Here is a 20,648-nt window from a genome sequence, read left to right on the forward strand (position 1 = left end):
CACGTCTGACACAGAATAGATAAACAAATTATAAAGTTTACCAGTCACGTAGGTGTTATAAAAATAATTATTCTTTCAAAGACTACAAATTTACCCAAAACAAAAATTAATAAAGTATAGGTTGAAATATCATTTTATTCATTGTAATTTGAACCTTTTTCAATATGAGTTAATTATACCTTTAAATGTCTAATATTAATACTTGTACTTACCATCAATATTATATTAAAACCTTCGAAAAATTATTAAAACCTGTTAAATAATAACAATAACTTTCATATAATATGTAATATGTTTTCAAATTGTATATTAAAATGCTAATAGATACGAACAAGAATTTGAAAATCCACGATCCACCCGAAAACACCAATTAAGACAAAATTTAAAATTGGTTTAAAATTACAATAATTAAAAATGGACGATTGAAATGGTATAGATTATAATTGAATAACTTTCCAATAGTGTTTGAACCTAAATTAAAATACAATTATTTGGTAATTTGGGTTGAAATTAAAAAAAAATCACACATTCCAAATCTGGAAAATGAGTATTTTGAGAAGTATGAAAAATGAGATTCAAATGTATTTGTAGAAGAGCAAGTTATATATCACTGTTATAGGACATCATCGATCAAATCTGGATTTGTGGACTTTGATTTTGAAGTTAATAGAATAGGAACTACATCATCGTCCAATCTCTTAAATTTGTCAAAAACTTTGAAATTAATGAGTTTAAGTAGATTCTTACATCGCAGACTTGTTCCAAATTTTAAAAATAAATTATTGAGAGAAAGGAAAAAAAGAAATGTAAAAGAATCCCCACCTTCAAGACTAATTTAGTGGGTATAAATGAAAATGGAATAAATAGTACAATGTCCAATTTGCCAAAAGAGTGAAAAAGGGAAATGAATACTTTTACCTTTTTCATTTGATACCCGATGTCCGTTAAGGAATTGAAATTAAAGGCTTAGGGAGGTAGATGAATATTAGTAAGAAAAATTAAATCTTCATAAATGTTCTCTTTCTTTTTTCTTTTTACATAAATACCCAACGTCCGATTGTAAAAGGTAGCTAAAAAGTTTTATGATATATGCGATTAATTAAAATCTTAATTATTTCTTAAAGATCAAAGTCCTCTCAAATGGAAATGGTAATGGAAATAAATCGTATTTTTCATTTTATGAAATGAATGTATTTATTACGAATTAATTTCCATCTTTACAATTTACAAAATTCCCTTTAAATTGGACAGTCCCCAATTTCATTTTCCTCACCAACACAAAAACCTCGGAATAAAAAAAGAAAAGGAAAATAGTAATCTGTAGAACACAATCACAATGCCTATCTTCCCCAAGCTTCTTGCTGCCCTTCTTGTCCTCTCTCTCATTTCCACAGGTATAACTATATGGCATTTCAACTCCATTTTGTCCTTTTCTTTATTTATCCTAACCATTATTCTCTTCCAAGTCATTCCACTTTTTTCTTTTTCCTTTCCTATAAAAGCAGTTTTATGATTAGGTGTGAACATACCTTTTCTATATTCTTCTTTTCTTAAAAATAATTTCGCTTATAGTACTCCTAAATAATGTTTTAAAAAAATCATTTTTCCCCTTATCATTGAAAAGAGAAACTCTTTAGTGTCTTTTCTGAAAGATGGATCGTTAAACAACAAAAACTTGTATCATGTTAAATCAGCAATTAACTCATTAGAGTATGGTTAAACATTCAAATATAATTGTGTTTAAGTAACTGAAGATTGAGATACTGAGAGCTTATGATTGGTTTCAGGAAACTGCCAATGTTTTTTGAACAACATAAAAATCAGCCAAAGCATGACAGGATTTCAGATCCATGGAATGACAGAATGGAAAGTAACAATAACCAACAACTGCATATGTTCTCAATCTGATTTGAAACTAGACTGCAAAGGCTTTGCAACTACTCTAAGCATCGATCCTTCCATCTTAGCCATCTCTGATAGCGAGTGTTTAGTCAACAATGGCCAACCTATTTTCAATTCCAGACCCATCACCTTCAAGTATGCACAAAGCCCCAAATTCAATTTCAAGCCTCTCTCCTCCCAGATATCTTGTTCTTAAAAATCTTATTCATTTTTTACTCGGTTCAAAATTAGTGTCTTTAGACACTTTTATAATAATAAAAACTTATCTTTATTTATTTTGTTTTGTTAAGTTATCCATTATTACAATTGTTTCACGAATTCCCAATTTGCGCATATGACGTTGCTTGAACCACGTTAGATTAGACCATGACTTGCAAATTAAAATACCTTTGAATATAATACAGAAGGAAGAAGAATAATCTAAATCCATAATTTTTTCCAACTTGTATTCGTCAAGATAATGAAATATACGAAAATTCGGAAGGATCGTTTCTAAGAAATTTCGAAGAAATAATGAAAAAAGCACAGTGGACTTGAAAGTTTCATTAACTTTTCAATTGACTATTATTATTATTATTATATTAACTTCGATATTATCTAAAATGGTTTTACGCGTATGGGACGAAAAAGGGTTTATCACGATGAAATGGACACTCCCTTTTTTTCAAAATGGGATATAAGAATTTCTTAATCCAAAACGGGAATAATTTTCCATTACTTTTTAATTATCATTTGATTTGGTTAATTGTACCTAAATTAGAATTATATCAGATTTTGTGTACCCATGAGGTTGTAGAAGAAGTTGAATGTCCACCCTACATGAAAAAATGTTTTGACTTATCATCTCATTTAATAATCATTTACACACAACGTGTTAATACCATGTTTCTAAGAAAAAAATTTGTTCTTATTATTATTATTTTTTTCTAAATGCATTGTATTACAAGCCAATTAATTAGTTTGGCTGATGTTGACTATTATTAATTGTTATAACTTGATGATGAAAATAAAATTTTATATATGACTATAATAACATACTTGGAACTCCTAATATTGTTATTGTATGTTTAAACATGTGGTAAAAATGTTAATTTATTGTTGAAAGAGCTCTACCTAACGTCTTTTATCAAGCCATCGTCATATTTGCTGGATTCAACGTAAGAACACCTTTTTCTTTCTTTGAAAAAAAAGATACATATGCTAATTTGTTCAATACAATAAAATAATGCTACACTTCTCGATTAAGTTAACAAAGTTTTTTTTTTTTTTTTTTTTTTTTTTTTTGTATGGCGGATTGAATTTTCTTTAATGAACAATTAATATTATTTAGTAGATTAATCGAGAATGAGCCATTATTTTATAGTTTATATATATCAGTTATGTTTGTTTTTGGCACTATCGAGGTAAGTAGAAAATGTAAAAAAGTTCAAATGAAAATGTCGCAGCCGCTGCCTTGGACCAAGATTTGATTGGGTCAAAGTCATGCAGGATATTTATATAGAACCAATGCTTTCCCCAAAGCATCAACCTCAATGATTTTTAAGCCTTTTGGGTTTTAGAAGAAGCACTCAAACGATTCTAACAATGGCTTCGCCGTTACAAAGTACACGATACCTCTTAATTCTTCTCTCCTTTGTCTTCTTCTTACTACAATCTCAAACTGCAGAATCAAGAACTCTGAACTATAAATGGGAAGTGAAATCTGAATTGAAGTCCCCCGATTGCTTTAAAAAAGTTACCTTGACCATTAATGGCCGATCTCCAGGTCCCACTATCTACGCCCACCAAGGTGACACCGTCATCGTTGAGCTCAAGAACAGCCTCTTTACCGAAAACGTGGCTATCCACTGGCATGGAATTCGACAGGTACCCCTAAATTTTCATTTCTCTCCATATTTTTCTTCGTTAGTTTTATAGTTCTTCTTTCTGACGTGCTCGTACATTTGAAGATCGGAACACCATGGAGCGATGGAACAGAAGGTGTCACTCAATGCCCTATTTTGCCTGGTGAAACCTTCAGATATCAGTTTGTTGTAGACAGAGTAAGAGATACTTGACTTACTCGTTTTGTTTTGTGTCTCTCAAAAACTCCATGCTTTAATTTGAGTTTGACCTTTGTGAAATTTGAAATCTGCAGCCAGGAACTTATCTATACCATGCCCATTATGGTATGCAGAGAGAAGATGGTCTCTATGGATCCATTGTGGTTTGGGTTCCAGAAGGACAAACAGAGCCTTTTTCCTATGATCTTGATCGTAACCTCATCCTCACAGATTGGTATCATAAAAGCAGCCACGAACACGCCACTGGATTGGCTACCCCTGGCTCTGGATTCAACTGGGTGGGAGAGCCTGATTCACTGTTGATTCAAGGAAGAGGGAGATTCAACTGCTCTATTCTGGGATCTTCCAGTGGTACCTGCAATTCATCGAGCACAGAATGTGTTCTTCATCCATTAACAGTCGTACCGGGAAAAACTTACCGATTAAGGGTCTCCAGTCTCACTTCTCTTTCAGCTCTCAGTTTCCAAATTGAGGTAATTACAAGTTCATCTACTTGATTTCATGTACTCTCCTTGAAATTCTTCTTAAATGGCTTAAACTGATAAACTCTCTGTTTTGGAAACAGGGTCACACCATGACTGTGGTTGAAGCTGATGGGCATTACGTTGAGCCATTTCAAGTAAACAATTTGTTCATTTACTCAGGAGAAACATATTCCGTTTTGATAAAAGCCGATCAAGACCCTTCTAGAAACTACTGGATCACAACCAATGTGGTGAGCCGATCAAGAACCACCCCCCCTGGATTAGCCATTTTCAATTACTACCCAAATCACCAGAGTAGACTCCCTCCGACAACTCCTCCAGCACCACCTGCTTGGAACGATGTTACTCCCCGATTGGCTCAAAGTCAAGCCATCAAAGCCCGGCAAGGTTTTATCCACACGCCGCCCAAAGCCGCCGATAAAGTGATCGTGCTTCTCAACACCCAAAACACCGTGAATGGCCGTCGCCGGTGGTCGTTAAATAACGTTTCCTTCAATATGCCTCATACCCCATATCTTATTGCTCTAAAGCACAATCTTCTCCATACATTCAGCCAGGAAAAACCACCCACTGGATACGATTTCAAGAACTACGACATTTTTAATCCGGCGCCCAACCCTGAAGCGACGGTAAGCGACGCCATATACCGGTTGGACTTCAATTCAACTGTGGACATCATACTACAGAACGCCAATATGATGAGCCCAAACAACAGCGAAACACATCCTTGGCATTTGCACGGACACGATTTCTGGGTTTTGGGGTACGGAGAAGGGAAATTCGATCTTTATAAGGATCCAAGCAAGTACAATTTGGAGAACCCGATCATGAAGAACACGGTGCCGTTGCATCCATATGGATGGACCGCTTTGAGATTTGTGGCGGATAATCCTGGTGTCTGGGCTTTCCACTGTCACATCGACGCGCATTTCTTTATGGGAATGGGTGTAGTTTTTGAAGAAGGGATCGAGAGGGTTGGAAAATTGCCTACTTCCATTATGGGATGCGGGGAGAGCAAGAGGTTCTTGAGACCTTAACTCATTTCCATTCCGATTACTATTCTTTAGAAAAACACAAAGAATATTCTTTTATGTTTAGCCAAATTTTTTGTGCTGATTGAGAGTCACTATGAGTGTATAGGTAAATGTTATTGCTACTTAATAAGAAGAAATCGTAATAGTTTCTTAAATGATTTAAATAACAATACCATTGTTATGTTGTTTATTTGGACTACTATTGGGATGTTGTGTGTGTGTGACTTTTGTTGATATCAACTGCTCCTTTTATATAAAATTTCAGTTATTCATTCAATTATGACAATAAAGTTTATCATTTTAGAGGTTTAGATATCACATCTCATTCCACTAAAGAAAAAGTTTTACAATTCACCTTTGATTTGTGAACAATGATTTATCAATTTAGTTCATTATTTTGTTCTTTTTACTAAATATATTATTAAATGTTAATAGAACTTTTGACCTGTAGTTATAGTTAACAAGTGCATTGAAAACCAAATTTTTGTTTTTATAAACTATAAAGACTACACATTCATACGTTTAAGATTTCACTTAATTTTGAAAAGAAATTTTTATGTATTTAATGCCATAATTAAAATTTGAGCCTAAAAAGCGTTAAGGCTTAAACTTCACATACTAAATTATGAGTTCAATGTTGGAAGCCTTTTTTAAAATAAAAAAGTTGACCAAAAGAATATGACTAATTTAAAAGAAGTAGAAGAAAACAATTGGATGTTTAATTTATATGTATTTTCATATTGAAGTGCAATTTGCAAAACGTAACTTAAACAGGTTTTTTGCTTCTAAAAGATGGAAAGTAGTAGGTTTTAAGGAGGGTGACAATCACAGCCCACAGGAATGACCAAATGTTTAATATTTATAAACTAGAGATGAAAGGCAACAGTAGTGACCAAATGTTTTATTTATTGTTTATTTCAACTTTATCCTTTACAGTAAGGGACACTCTTTTCCTATTTTTTTATCCTCAAGTTTTTGTAGTATTAGATCACTAATATTCATCCCTTTTCAGTATATCATTTGGTCCAAAGTGTAGTAACTCTACCAATTAATTGATATATCTAAATATCAACCTTTAATATTCCACTCTCACAATTCTCTCTTTTATTTTTCTTAATTATGATTTTTCTCTTCTTCTAATTTTATTTCCACTTCAATTTCTTTCATTTTCGCCACAAATTTGTTATTTTATTTTTTCATTTTCTTTTTATCTTCTCACATTTACATATTTTCGATTATGGATATTTCAATAATGTTAGTCTTGCTAAACAATCTTTAAGTATGTTAGTCGTATATCCATAGTGTATTATCAATTTAATCCTAAACCATTATTTGTTTTTTTTTCCTTCTTATATTTTTAACTTAGTCTAACATCTAACATGACCATCTATAAATTCAATTTTGAGGTTGATTTAAATAAAGAAAACCCTTTTCTTTCTTCTTCCTCCTCTCTTTTTTCTTCTTGTTGATTGTGGTTGCAAGCATACGACGAAGAATAGGGCAAAGCTTCTAGTATCGGGTATGAGATGAAGCTTTCAACGTTATTTTTTTATTGGTCATTCATCCAGTTGACAACATAAGTTTTAGATGAGATAAAGATTGAGAGAGTTCTAGATATAAAACCAATGAATAAATGTACATATGTATAATCGTTTATTTTATATAAACGATAATGGTTATTGTCGTTAACATTTGCGTATATTTTTAAATAAACAATAAAATATTTTATAGTCAACTTAAGAAATGAAAAATATATATTTATTTAAATATTTTTAAATAAACAATCAAACATTTTAGAGTCAACATAAAAAATGAAATGGAAAATAAAATCATGTTAAATGTCATCTTATCTCTTCAAATGAAAATAGAAAAAAAATTATATTAAATGCCTTTTCACTCAAAATAAGAAAATATTATACTAAATACATTTACTCTCTTTTTAATAAACCCTTATAAATGTAATTTGTGTCTCATCACTAAATAAACATTGAAAATAGGAAAACATATATTAATAAAGTTATTGTGAAACTATAAAATCCTTCCTCGAAGATTTTGAAACTTAAAATGAGATTTTTGGATTTTTAGGTAAAATATCTGATTAATTAATTTATATTATAGAGAATAAGTATGAGTCTGTTGGCCCAAAAGCCCAAAAGCCCAAAAGCCCAAAAGCCCAAAATCTCAAAGGCAATCTTCTCAATAGGTGGAGGCTCTTATCCAAATCCAATGGCCCATATTTTGCACTTGTGGGGCCCTACAGTTCGCCATATCTATCCTAAGTGCGCATTCATTCAAACCACTGCCTCAAACAAACATCACACTGTTACAACTTACCATTGCCACCTTCACTTTATTCAAGCTTCACATACACCTCAATCTGATCATACTAAAATGGCACTTTCCCCATTAACCTTCACAACCCCAAGACCTCAAGCTTCCCAAATTTTCTCCCCCAAGTTATCTTCCACTGTTAAACCCACATCTACTTCTTCTTCTTCTTCTTCTTCTTCTTCTTCAGTTTCTGCTACTAAGAAGGCAATATCTAACATGGGCATTGGCCTTCTTGCTGCTTCGGTTTTGGCTCTTTCGCCCTTGGATGCAAACGCTACCAGAATTGAATACTATGCCACTGTTGGAGAACCCCTTTGCGAGTTCAACTATGTGCCTTCCGGGCTTGGCTATTGCGACATCGCCGTCGGATCCGGTGAGGAAGTTCCTTATGGTGAGCTTATCAATGTCAGTTCCGATCTTCAATCATCCACTTCTTGTTTCTCATTTTACTTTTCTTCGCATCATCAAATTCTACCCTGCTTTTATATGACTGCTTGTTTCCGTCCAACTTCTCCTGCATTGCTTCGTTGCAGTGGAATGTGCAATTCCCGCCAATAGTATATCAATCTAATATGTGTCTCTCGTTTTTTGCTGAGTTTGCATGTGGGTTATTTTTCTTAATATGTATATGTTGTGTCACGTGTTGCAATGAACTGCAATTCACTACGTTTAATTTCCCCATTCCACGCATAAGGGATTTTATGATATGTTTTTGCGTTATTTTACCGTTCAAATGCAGGTTCACTACACTGCAAGGTTTGCTGATGGGATAGTGTTTGACAGTAGCTACAAGCGTGGTAGATATCTCACCATGCGTATTGGTGTTGGCAAGGTATTGATCAAGTGTTTTGTACAGCTTCTTAAGGTGCATATGGGCTTGAAAAGTTTGGCCAATTTGTTTAAGTGCGAGCGGCTACAGGCTTTGAGAGTAATGATACTGTTTAAGAGAAAAGTGATGAAAATATATGTATTTTAGGTCATTGGTAACTTAGTCCATTTCTGCACTTTCCAGATCATGTCGTTTCTTTAGGAAAACGTAGTTGAGCAGAATTCAATTGTACTTATAACTATGAGAAAAAAAAAAAGCAAATTTAATTAGAGTAAAACGGTCAGCAGAATAGCTTTTCTAGGATTGAGGAACATCTCTCTTTGTCCCATCTTAATAAAATACGCACCTTGCTGCATCAACTTGGTTGACAATCACCTCCCTATATGCAACTATCTTCTAAGAGACCTTGTGTGGAGTTAGTTCTCCTACAAATCCCAATTGTTTGTTGACGAGGATGTAGAAAGAAAGTGGTGGGTTTCTTTAACGATTTGACAAGGAAAGAGCTGGATGAGAGTGGAGGCAAGTCTGTTACCAACATGGGAGGATCAGGGTACTGAGAATTTTCCTTCTCATGCCTAGATTAGGAGCAAGATACTATTTGTAAAACAAACTTTTAATTTACTTGCAACCAATCAATAGCCATTATATGGATAAATAATTCATTACCTTAGCCACTAACTATAACTACATTCATTTCACCTTGTGGTGAGTGTGGGACCGTGGGTAACTGGGTGGGTGTAGTTACTTACCACATTGACTCATCGGAAAGGGACTAAAGTTGATAAGATTGTTGCCAGGTAATAAGAGGATTGGATCAGGGAATATTAGGGGGTGAAGGAGTACCACCAATGCTAGTAGGTATGTCTACTGACGCAATGAGTAGAATTTTGTGGTTTTCTTTTTTTGCTGGTTTGCTTCTAAGAAATTATTGCCCCTCTGATTTTGCCTAGGTGGCAAACGTAAGCTTCAGATTCCTCCACATTTAGCGTATGGACCAGAACCAGCAGGCTGTTTTTCAGGTTGAATTCTTTGAACTGAACTGCTTTGTTTTGCGTGTTGGCTATCTAAATTTTCGTGACAATGTTGCAAGCTGTCTGTAGTTGCTTCTGTTGGCAAGTTAACGGTAGTTTATTTTGTGCAAATGCATTATATGTTAGTGTGTAGTTGCTTTGCTCCAGATATCTCTTTTTGATACTGGTGAAACCCAAGTACCAATTAACTAATGGACTCTGTTAATGCCATTTGTGTTGCCTTTACAGGTGATTGCAATATACCTGGAAATGCAACTCTTGTGTATGATATAAATTTCGTTGGAGTCTACTCAGGAAATAGGAAGTGATGGAAACAATACCCAATTTCCTACAAAATTCTTGTAGATAGACAACACAGAGTAAGTGATTTTCTGACTTTTCTAAATGTTCAATCATATCAACCTATCCTTTGTTTGGTTTCTCTTTTAAGTTGTGTTCACAGCTCAGCTATCTTAACACACCCATTTGTTTTTTGGTCCATCTCATACAGTAGAATCACAACAATTATCTCAGTAGTGTCTCAGATTCCATTTCATGCTTCCTGCTTCATCTATTGTTCATCATACACTTTTTCCCTCTTGGTTTCCCAGAACTTAAGTTGAAGCTAAACCACGAGCCAAAAGAAGTGCATTTCTCTCTGGATTTTCCAAGTATGTGGAACTCAAGCTTGACTCTTAAGGCAGAATACTTGGTTTTCTCCAACTAACCACCAGCAGGACTGGCAATCCTTTTTAGGTGAAAATCCAGCTAGGCATGGTTGAAATTGCTCAATTCAAACGTAATTGACCAAAACTATGTATTTGGTTGTTTTACAAGATTATGACTGTATTTCTATGCACGGATACTATTATACTTTGTAAAAGCACGTCTTGTTTCTGAGTACTTCAGTAACTTTATGCAAATGGAATCTAATGACCGCATTTTCTTTGAACACATTCTTTTTTAATATGATCGAATTGTCAATGAACACAAAATTATTAAACATAGATCACCCTAATTTTTTCTCACCGCGATTTTTCTTTATGCTACCTTTGGATATGAGAAAAAGGTTAACGGAAAAAAAATGTTCCGAAAGCCAAAAGCAAAGAAAGCAGGATTCTTTCCTCACGTTTGGTGAAGAGAGAGAACCGGAAAGGAAGCCTTGGCTTGGCCTTTTTCTTCGTTTGCTGGGACCAAATGCCGTTTGAAATAATTTGAATTTTGTGTTCAAATTTTTAGGCTCTTTTCCAAACCGAAAGTAAGTGCAAATGTATAGCCATACTGCTCCTTCACAATTCATTAACTTAATAATTTCCAGTCCTTTAAAATAAAGCGACTTTGGTTTTCTTCTTTTTTCCTTTCCTCTAACAGTTAATAACCAGGTTGGAATCTTGTTTTCTTTAGGTGAAAGAACAGCTGTGGGGAAGCCAAAGTCGTCTCACAAACAGAAAATTACAACATCATGAAATAAAGTAATCTCTTACATCAGCTAGTAACAACTAACAACCCCAAATATTCTAATTACTCATCCATCTAGTTGACCATTTCTTCTTCACAAATGATTGAACACACAGTAATATATATCATTACCATAATTATTGAGGTGTTTGACAAAAATTTAGCAGAAGAGAGATATATAGAGAGAGGTACAAAACAGGAGACTTGTTTTAGCTGCAAAGAATTACATGACAGAGCAAGCATTTGGGTTGTCATCACTGAACATGTTGATGTAAGGATCTTCATATTTGGTAACAGAAGCAGTAGTGGCAGTTTGCTCCACATTTCTTACATACCCCGGTGGTGCCTTCTTATCATAAGCCTGAGCAATGTAAGGCTGTGACACTAAGCTGTAGGGAACATATGGCCATATCTCAGCCTTTTTCCCTGTAGACTTCGCCTTCTTCAGTATCTTGCTTGCTTCAACATACCCCGTAACTGTCACTTTCTGCTGCTTCCTGTTTATCTCCACAGATTTTACCCCTTCCAAAGTTCAAAAGCAACTGCATTTTGTTAGATAGAGAGAAAAGGAAGAAGTAAAAACACAAAAGGGTTGAGTTTCTTTAGACATAACATACCACTGAGTGAAGAGAGGGCATTCTTGACCTTAAGTTCACAGCCATCACAGTCCATTCTGACTTTCAACTCCACGGTTTGAAGCTGTTTCTTCTTCTTGTGTTTATGGGTGTTACCCACCAAATCTGACAAGTACTCCAAAGTCCCACCAACACCCATTTTTCACTCTTTAATCGATGTAGTTGAAAAGGGAAAGGGACAACAGAAGCTCACAGAAGCAAAAACCAGAGTTGTAGAAAGAAATGGAAACGTAAGTTTGGGTAGAATGATGGATCTTTCTCTTTAGTCTTTACCTTCTCTTCAAGCAAACAAGCAAAGAAAAGGGCATTAGAAACAAAGGCTGCTTTCTCTGGTTTTGAGATGGTTATATGAAAGGAAACAGAGCTCGTTATATAGCCATCTGGGTTACATTTTAAAACTAAAGGAAAAAGGGTTGTGTTTTGGTTGTGGCCCCCCAATCACCAAAAATAATTTGGCTTAGGAAGCTTGGTTCTTTTTTGTTGCTGTGGACGTTGCATTTTTACTTTAAAATGGCAATTCTTTTAAGATTATGAATATATTAAAACAAATCTATATGCTTTTCTTAATGAAGAGGTACTTTTGGCTCTATCCTTTGGAAGATTGATCGCCTTTATTCCAGTAATAAAATTAAGTTTAATTTACAAATACCAAAACAAAAATATAGAAAACAAATTTGCAATTTAACCTAAAACTAAAACCAATTGGGCTGTCATTTATGGAGTGAAGCTGAATTCAACAAGTTTTAAAAACCAACGCTATACCAAAAATGTCACCGCCATCTTTACCTTAATGCATGAGGAGTCTTCTTAATTTAGTGGTTTGCATAATTTTAATTTAATCTCAATTTTTTCACGTAACTTTTTAAAACTATTTCATCTTAAACTCCATTATAAGAAGCTTGAAGGTGCATGGTGGTCGGTAGGTGATTAGATCAATTTCAATTTTAACCTTAGTTTTTAATTAAATGGGTTTGGCTGGCTTAAACAACAAGTAGTAACAACAGACAGATATGTTGTTAGGAAGAGAAGTATGTTATGTTATAATAGTTGAAAAGAAAAAGTAGTGGTCATGTCGTTTTCTGAACAACATAACACTAAACATATATATAAAAAAATAAAGACTTGGGATTATTTTAGTTTTCATAAACAATAATTTTAGTGTTTGTTTGAAAAGTGTTGTGTTGGGGACTTGGGGGTGGAGAGAACCCGAAGGAAGGAAAGTGGGCAGCAGCCTCCTTCCTTGTATGCAATTGCAAAACTTAAGTCTTTTTCAATTGTATTCTTCTAAAAGTTTTATAATAATCTTTCCCTTTTCATTTCTGTTTTTATTGTGTATATTTATTGGTTTTTCACATGGACAGGTTAATTGGCTTTGATTAAATCTTTAATACTACTACTAATCACTGATTGGAGCCACAAATGTTGATTACTTGAGTGATTTAGATGATCAAGATTTTTCAAAAATTAAGTCAAATTAATTTTGACTTAATTTGTGAATCCAGAAATGTGGTTTGGGATGTGTGTAAAAAGATCATGATGCTGATTCTTTATTCTAATAGAGGAAGGAAGTAAAATGGGTGTGGCTAATCTTACCATTTCTTCCTCTATTCCTTTTCCTCCACTTTCTATTTTGTCTTCAAACTTCTCCCCTAATAAGCACACATTTAATAAAGTCACTCTATCACACTATGTACTTTTTTTGGCCACGAATATTTTTCATTTCATCATGCAACCTCTTTTTTTATATATAGTAATTATAGCTACATTAATAACTTTGACGGGACCCCCAACTTATAATTAATTAATTAGCTTTCTATCAAATTAAAAATAAAAACGGTATTAGATTATATCTATCCATGAAAAAAGATAAGAAAATTGTCATGATCTTTAAAACATAAACCGACACTAGAGATCTAACTTTACATCTCATAAAATCTAATAAAACTAAAAATGATGGTAATTATAATTTGGTGTTTAATTAACTTAGAATAATAATTTGTCCAAAAAGGTAGACATGAGATGGGATAGGACAAAGGCCTGTGCAAAGGAAAAACTGTTCCAACTCTTACACAAAACTGGGACCTTCAATGTGAAGATAAGAATATTATTTCTCATTAAACTAACCACCATTCTTATTCTTCAAAATATTTAGTAACCAAAGACAGAGATTTAAATTATTGGTTACAAGTTATTATTAATGCATATGTTTAATAAAGAAAAAAAGAAAGAGGAAAAAGGGGATTCACAAACAATCCATCTTCTTGTAGCTTTTTTATTTTGGAGGTTTGGTTTTGTTAGACAAAGAGCATTGTCTTTTTTATTTATTCTTTTCAATGGAACAACAACTTTTTAGAATTGGGAAAATAAAGGTGACTTTCTTCTTCACCACCACCACCACCTCTACCTCCCAAACACAATTATTGCTATACATTTTAGCTCTCATTCCTATTCCTATCTATACTATGATTAATTATTCAACCTTCTCACTTTCCTTTTTCTTTTGTAATATTTGAATTTACACAAATTTGACGATCTCACAATCTCATTCGATAGTTTTTTCATTTTTCGTTCTGGTGTACTTTTTTCACTTAAAACGCGTAAAAGATAATGAAAATGGAGGGTTAAATTTGTAAAAGAAATTAAATATAAAGGAAAAACCCTTTAGTGTATGAGGTAAGTATCACATTGTACTAGTCTTTTCTAATGATTTCTTTTTAAGATGACGACATAATTTAAATGTATCTATTCTTATGAAGCTTAAATTAGTAACAAAATCATTCCATGGCCTTGTTTTTTTTCTTTGGAATTGTTCATTTGTACTTTAGAATAATTATAGAACCGAATTTATGTAGTCTAAATTGATTTGTGAGATTATATTATAAAAATTTATATAGTTTAAAGGTCTAAATTGATTTGTGAGATTATATTATAAAAATTTATATAGTTTAAAGGAGATTTTATAATTATGATTTTACAACATAACATGGCATAGCTAGAATTATATTAACTTTTAGCAATGGCTTAAACACAATAACCAAAGTTGGCTTTGGACATTATTTCATGAAAAAAGAAAGTTTTGTTTCTAATGTTTGTTTTGACCTCATGAATAAGAACAGCACACGACTCCTTTTTATAACGTTTTGGTTATAACTTTTTTGTACTTTAAGGGATTGGGCTTTTTTTCTGCCCTTGATTTCTTGATTTATGTTTTTACTTTTTCAAAAAAAGATTAGAATTTATATTTGATGCAGAAAGTCAAAATTTAAAAAGAAATTGAAAGCTATTGTTTTGCTAGATTGTCTTTTTCTTAAAAAAAAAGAAAAGAAAAGAAGAAGATTAAGTGAATTAATAAACAAATATATTTGATATTGAAAAAGAAGATAGCTGTATAACACATGCAATCAATTATTGTATGGTGAACAGTTTGGGTATTCATCTAAAATGCTTAATTGTTCTTACTTGATTTAAATTAATATATAAAGAAATTGTAAAAAAAATAATTAAGTTAGAAGATAACAAAAAGGGGATTAGTAATATGGATGTAGAAATGAATTAAAAAGTGGTGTGTTGGGGAAATGAATAGAGAAGGAATTGTTGTGTGAATGAAATAATTAGAAGTACTTTGGTGTACGCGGTGTCAGGTAATGAAGTTCACTCATTGATATATATAATAATAAGATGAGTCCTCTTCCCTACAATTTCAAACAATAATTGAAATTTGGAAACGATGTGGCCTTCACGCACACGAAGGAACCATAATCTATATATATATATTAAAATGAAATATTGGTTAGTTCTAAAATTAGTTTGTATTATTGGGTTCCTCAACTTTAAAAATTTATAATAAGTCTTTAACATTGAAAATCTAAAATATCTATTTGATTTTTTAGGCATTGTTATCTACCTTTATTAAAAAAATTAGGCCCCTATGATAACTATACTCAAACTTTATTACTTTCTTATCTACATTTTATCTATGGATTAAAAATCAAACCAAAATTTGAAAATTAAAAAGAAAAAATAACTGACAAAAAAAATGTTTTCTGTTCTTCAAATTTGACTAAGAATTTTAATCTTTGTATTTGAGAAAGAATGCAAATTATTGTAAGATAGGAAAAGGAAATAGGTATAATTATATATATATAAAGCAAAGCCGAAAGAAGAAATGGTTACGAAGTGAAATTAAAATAAATAACAAATAATAAGGTTAGGAGAAATAAAGAGTAAAGATTAAGAAGGTAGTAAACTAACGGTAATATATATCAGAAGAGGAAAACATATAGATAGAAGAATGTATAGCTACATAACCAAAAATGCAACGACTATCATCGACCCCCATTGGATGGCTCATATAATGCCCCAAAAAAAAAAAAAAACTAAGAAAAAAGAAAGAAAAGAAGGAAAATGCCATTGATGGAACTTGCAAGGACACAAGATCTACATGTCGTCCTTGCTGGGGGGAAGATAGATGTAAAGAGACTACCTCCATTTACATGTAAAACTTACTTAGATAAAGCTCAGAATCTACATCACACGCAAGAAGAAACAAGGCAGAGTGCTAGAAGAAGCAGGTGCGGCAATCTGATTGAATAAAATCTGGATGGGATGAAGCATGGGGTAGCAGCTGATGGTTTAGAAGGGGCCCTTCCAGCTACGGCAGGAGCCACCGCGTGCCCCCCTGAAGCGCTCTGCTGTTCATCGGCTGGTAATGGGTTTGGCGGTGTCTCTTTTGCAGGAGTAAGAGGCATTTTCTTTTCGTTACTGAGATCTTGACCTTCGACATGAACATGGTAGAAATATGAATGGAAGTTCATGAAACGAGTTTATAAAACAATGGAAAAGCCATACTTTCATTTAACAAACGAAAATAATATACAATGAACAATACAAAAAACCAACCCATATGAAACGAAGCAAGAAAAAAAATGATGGTTAAGACAGTTCAAACATTTTCTTTCGGTTTTATCATGCACAAGATGTGGGCATCAGTTAAGAAGCTGCAAAATCATGACAAGTAACTACTAGGAGATGGAAATCTTACAATTTGCGTGTGACCAACCCAACTTCAAATTATCCCTATCAAATACCATCCGGTATCCAGTCATGTAATTTTCTGCACAAGACAGCAATACAAAATTACCATTTTCATTAGACGTACGATTTACTGCACATATCGCATATATCATATTAGCAATCTAAATTTGAGGAGACATTGTGAGCTTACGTCCCAATATTCCGATATCTCCATCAGCAGGTAGTATAGCAAAACAAAATCCAGCTAACCCCTGTATGCATAGTACTGTTTAGTATTAACACAGGCATTATTTTCTTGTATTAGAAGTGATGCATAGCATGTGACTTCTTCAGGATACTTAAAACAATTATATCATCTATTGGATAGTTAGAACTAGAGACTAACTGCTAGGCTGTATCAAAGAAGAGGGCCCTACCTCAGCTTGATAGTTTAAGCACACCTTATTTTTTTTCTTTTATTGTTTTAGTTCTTATTCTTCGTTTCCTTGTAGTCTCTAGTTTCTGGAGTATCTAAAGCTATCAACTTCACTACTATGTTTCACAGTTCGATTTTTAAGTACTTTTATGCCCACTAAAAGTCAAAGCTATTCCATTAATGGCTAATTATGACAAATTTCAAAGATCAAGTCCACATCTTCACCCATATTCACCAAATCAAATCATGCACACTTAAACATTCTTAGAAGGAAACTTCCATCTACCTGATCGCCATAGATAGGGAATACAGGATCATGAACCACAAAACTATTGTTTAGTGGAAACAACAATGTCACAGATGGAACCTTTGGCATTGCGTCTGCACTGTTGGAAAAAACGATAACATTAAAGTTAGACATGCACAAGGGTGGGGTTTATGAAGGGAAAAGGATTTTACTGGTTATCCATCTCATCGATATCACCTGATCTTATAGCAATACTTCCATGGATATCCTTTAAAGGAGACGGCGCTTGTAGTGTTTAACCTTTTATCAAACTATGAAAAGGGGAACTGGTTAAAGGACAAACGAACGATAAATTAAGTACAAAGCTGAACTACAAAATGAATGTACCTCAATCACAATATTTTCATAAGCTTCCTCTGGAAGATATGTAAACGATGTCCCACTATCTATCAATGCTTTAAAACTTGTCTGCTTGAGGCACGAATTCTCAATACAACATGCTTCCACCCCAACAATGTAGGTTTCACTGAAAGATTCAGGTATCACAAGGACTTCAGTCGGCATATATAACAAAACATGATCATCATAAACATGGAGATAATTCATTATGGTAATTACTATTTCCCGTCTAATGGCACAAATGAAGTTGTTTGCTGACTTGCAGGTCCCTCGTCCCCAAAAAAGATTCTTCCAGATCCATCCTCATTAAAACACAGCGAGAAGGAATTCTGCACCAATTCTTCTTTCGCAAGGGAACTAAGAACAGAAATTTCTCCTAACCCTAATCCAAAAAGACCATCTGGAGCGACTCCACTTAGATAACCGCCGCTTTGTTTCATACCACACCTGTATTAGAGAGCAAAAATGGGTAATATAAATACAGTATCCTTCCTTATTGCTGCAGTTTACACACAGCAAACAATTGGAGGAACAAAATGTAGGAACAATGGATCATACCCTAAAATGACAGGAGCCTGAATCGTACAATTAGATGAATTCTCACAACCGGATGAAAGATGCAACACATCCTGAATTAGTAGTCCTGAACTTGAAGTATTTTCAGTAATGTAGTCAATAACATAAGGACATGACTGCTTCGGACTTTGGCAGCTTTGGCCTGAGTCGCACAAATTATGGCTGCAAGATATATGCTTGCTCGTGCTTGAACTGGATGGACGGTATTCATTGAGATCTTTATCCTGCATTATAAATAATGCCCCAAACATGAGGGAGCAGGAGCACCTGCCAATCAATCATCGGAAATAAGTGCTAAACTTGCTGTCTTATTAAAAAGACTTCATAATCCACTAATACATTCGCGCCAAAAATGAGTTAGCCAATCTTTCATCTCCGTCTCCCCTCGGGCATTTTTTATTTCCCATTGGAACTGGCCATGCCTTTCTTTTCCGCCAAAAATCACTACAAGACTTCGAATTCCAGAACACAATTTGTCCAAGCATAACCCTTGATCTAACGGAAATAAAAAGGCAATATGCTTGGGTATAAAGCATAAGTCGTGGATTAGAAGTAATTAATGTTTATGTGGAAAGAACAGATTCTGAAAAGCAGGCCTACCAGACTGCCATAGTAACTTGCAGACAAGGGAGCACATTGTATGCAATTACAAGGAACCCAAAGTAGATCACTCCCAGCATCCAATGCAACCAGAAAAGAAACACTCGGTGTCCCGATATCAATCCAGGTGTAATGCAACCTATAATACGTAAACAACAAGATGATTTACAAGTGCATAAGATAACATTTTATAACACAAAATTTTCTCATAAAGGTGCCACTATGCAAAAAGCTATTAGAAGATGGTTTTTTTTCCTTTTTTGGTGTGTGGGGGAGAGAGATTACTAAAAAAAAAAAAAAAAAAAAAAACAAACAAACAAACAGAAAAGTAATGCAAAACGGAAGAACAAAAAATAGCAAGAACAAAAAGGAGAAGGAAGGAAGAGTAACGGTGACCAGCCAAAATCATTTCCGAGCGCAATGGTTTTACTGCCTTCAGACGGGAAAAGCAACTGAAACCGAGAACCAAGCTTCATCTTCTGCCTCCGAAAGTCACCACTAACAAGCTCCTGATAATACTCCATACTCCCCTTCTCAGGCCATGATACTCGTACACTCGTATTCGTACTCCCTGAAGCCCTAAGGGCCTTCATCTCCTCAGAGAACCTGTGAAGTATCCTTGATGTGAACGTAATAGACACCACCTGGTGAACAAAAATCACCATCAGCAGCAACAAAAGCAGATTCCGAAGCGACATTGCAACTCAGTCCTTGAAAGGACGAAGGAAGTAGCTCGAAGACGAGATCTGGAGGTTCAGAAGAAACCCACGAACAATTCGGAGCTTTAGTTACCCGCCGGTGAACCAAAATGAAAAACAGAAACAGAAAGAATCTGAGGGGTATGAAGAAACCCAAGTTACGGGACAGAGATCGGAGAAGAAGGCGAACGAGTTACGACGGAAGTAGGAAAGAAGAAATGAAGTGAAGTGTAAAGAAGAAGCGAAGTGAAGTGAAGTGAAGTGAAGTGTAAAGAAGAAGCAGAGGGAGGGAGGGGGAGAGAGAGAGAGAGAGAGAGAGAGATAGAAGAGGGCAAAAGAAGAAAAGGAAGGGGAGGAGGAGGACAGAAGGGATTTGTAATACACGGGGAAAATAGCGCGTGTTATAAAATAATTCCTTTTCAGTGTGTGCGCGCCCGTAAGAGAGGTTGTCGTTTTCTTAATCACCGTTGGATACATTTCTTCTGCCTCTTTACTTTTCTTATTTTTTCGTTTTCGTATTTTATTTTTCAAAATATATCGATGCTTTTGTAAATTTTTTATTTAAATAAAGATTAAATGTGAGCTACTACTTTTAGTTTCGGATATTTGGACTTTTCAAATGAAATAAATTAAAATTCAAAATAAAGGATAAATAAACGAAATAAATTATTTGGAGATTTTATAAAAAAAATAAGTTCAGATTTATTTGATTTCTGTGTTCGAATTAACCCTTTCCAATATAATAAAAATTACAAACATAACATAATTTAGATTTAATTTTTAAAATTTATTAATACATTATTAGAAAGTTAATAGATAATAACAACATAATCTAGTGATTAAAGTATTTGTTATTTTTAAGAGTAAAAAAAAAAAAAAAGTTGAATTTTCTACATTTACATTTATTGGTAAGAAAAGTTTCCTAAAGCAAA

At 33.8% G+C, this 20,648-nt stretch overlaps 5 protein-coding genes across 7 annotated transcripts; 3 read left to right on the forward strand and 2 right to left on the reverse strand.

The window, feature by feature from the left end:
• Positions 1–1,247: 1,247 nt before the first annotated feature.
• On the forward strand, positions 1,248–2,177 carry LOC116404329 (uncharacterized protein At1g05835-like). The gene is made up of 2 exons (XM_031886510.1): positions 1,248–1,394; positions 1,788–2,177. Exons 1-2 carry the CDS (start codon positions 1,337–1,339, stop codon positions 2,096–2,098), a joined length of 369 nt encoding a protein of 122 aa, XP_031742370.1. The 5' UTR covers positions 1,248–1,336; the 3' UTR covers positions 2,099–2,177.
• A 1,073-nt stretch (positions 2,178–3,250) lies between these two features.
• LOC101212801 (L-ascorbate oxidase) lies at positions 3,251–5,764 on the forward strand. Its single transcript, XM_004143434.3, has 4 exons — positions 3,251–3,768; positions 3,852–3,944; positions 4,040–4,438; positions 4,531–5,764. The coding sequence occupies exons 1-4, from the start codon at positions 3,487–3,489 to the stop codon at positions 5,485–5,487; spliced, it is 1,731 nt and encodes a 576-aa protein (XP_004143482.1). The 5' UTR covers positions 3,251–3,486; the 3' UTR covers positions 5,488–5,764.
• Positions 5,765–7,770: 2,006 nt separating this feature from the next.
• On the forward strand, positions 7,771–10,608 carry LOC101213042 (photosynthetic NDH subunit of lumenal location 4, chloroplastic). 2 transcript variants are annotated; one of them, XM_011659682.2, is made up of 6 exons: positions 7,771–8,220; positions 8,555–8,647; positions 9,442–9,502; positions 9,595–9,663; positions 9,904–10,034; positions 10,166–10,608. In XM_011659682.2, exons 1-5 carry the CDS (start codon positions 7,876–7,878, stop codon positions 9,981–9,983), a joined length of 648 nt encoding a protein of 215 aa, XP_011657984.2. In that variant the 5' UTR covers positions 7,771–7,875; the 3' UTR covers positions 9,984–10,034; positions 10,166–10,608. The 2 variants fall into 2 exon arrangements, with proteins under 2 accessions (XP_011657984.2, XP_004143483.3); XM_004143435.3 differs by having other exon boundaries at positions 7,772–8,220; positions 10,266–10,608.
• A 463-nt stretch (positions 10,609–11,071) lies between these two features.
• On the reverse strand, positions 11,072–12,150 carry LOC101213284 (heavy metal-associated isoprenylated plant protein 23). The gene is made up of 2 exons (XM_004143436.3): positions 11,730–12,150; positions 11,072–11,634 (listed from the first exon to the last, which is right to left on the reverse strand). The coding sequence occupies exons 1-2, from the start codon at positions 11,884–11,886 to the stop codon at positions 11,336–11,338; spliced, it is 456 nt and encodes a 151-aa protein (XP_004143484.1). The 5' UTR covers positions 11,887–12,150; the 3' UTR covers positions 11,072–11,335.
• A 3,827-nt stretch (positions 12,151–15,977) lies between these two features.
• On the reverse strand, positions 15,978–20,039 carry LOC101212322 (aspartic proteinase-like protein 1). 2 transcript variants are annotated; one of them, XM_004143515.3, is made up of 10 exons: positions 19,415–20,039; positions 19,019–19,157; positions 18,401–18,642; positions 18,062–18,289; positions 17,831–17,969; positions 17,681–17,754; positions 17,483–17,582; positions 16,972–17,032; positions 16,789–16,860; positions 15,978–16,521 (listed from the first exon to the last, which is right to left on the reverse strand). In XM_004143515.3, exons 1-10 carry the CDS (start codon positions 19,714–19,716, stop codon positions 16,277–16,279), a joined length of 1,602 nt encoding a protein of 533 aa, XP_004143563.2. In that variant the 5' UTR covers positions 19,717–20,039; the 3' UTR covers positions 15,978–16,276. The 2 variants fall into 2 exon arrangements, with proteins under 2 accessions (XP_004143563.2, XP_011657988.1); XM_011659686.2 differs by having other exon boundaries at positions 18,401–18,685; positions 19,415–20,020.
• Between the last annotated feature and the right edge of the window lie 609 nt (positions 20,040–20,648).

This window comes from Cucumis sativus, chromosome 6 (genome assembly GCF_000004075.3).
Source record: "Cucumis sativus cultivar 9930 chromosome 6, Cucumber_9930_V3, whole genome shotgun sequence".
In the NCBI taxonomy this organism is placed as follows: Eukaryota; Viridiplantae; Streptophyta; class Magnoliopsida; order Cucurbitales; family Cucurbitaceae; genus Cucumis; species Cucumis sativus.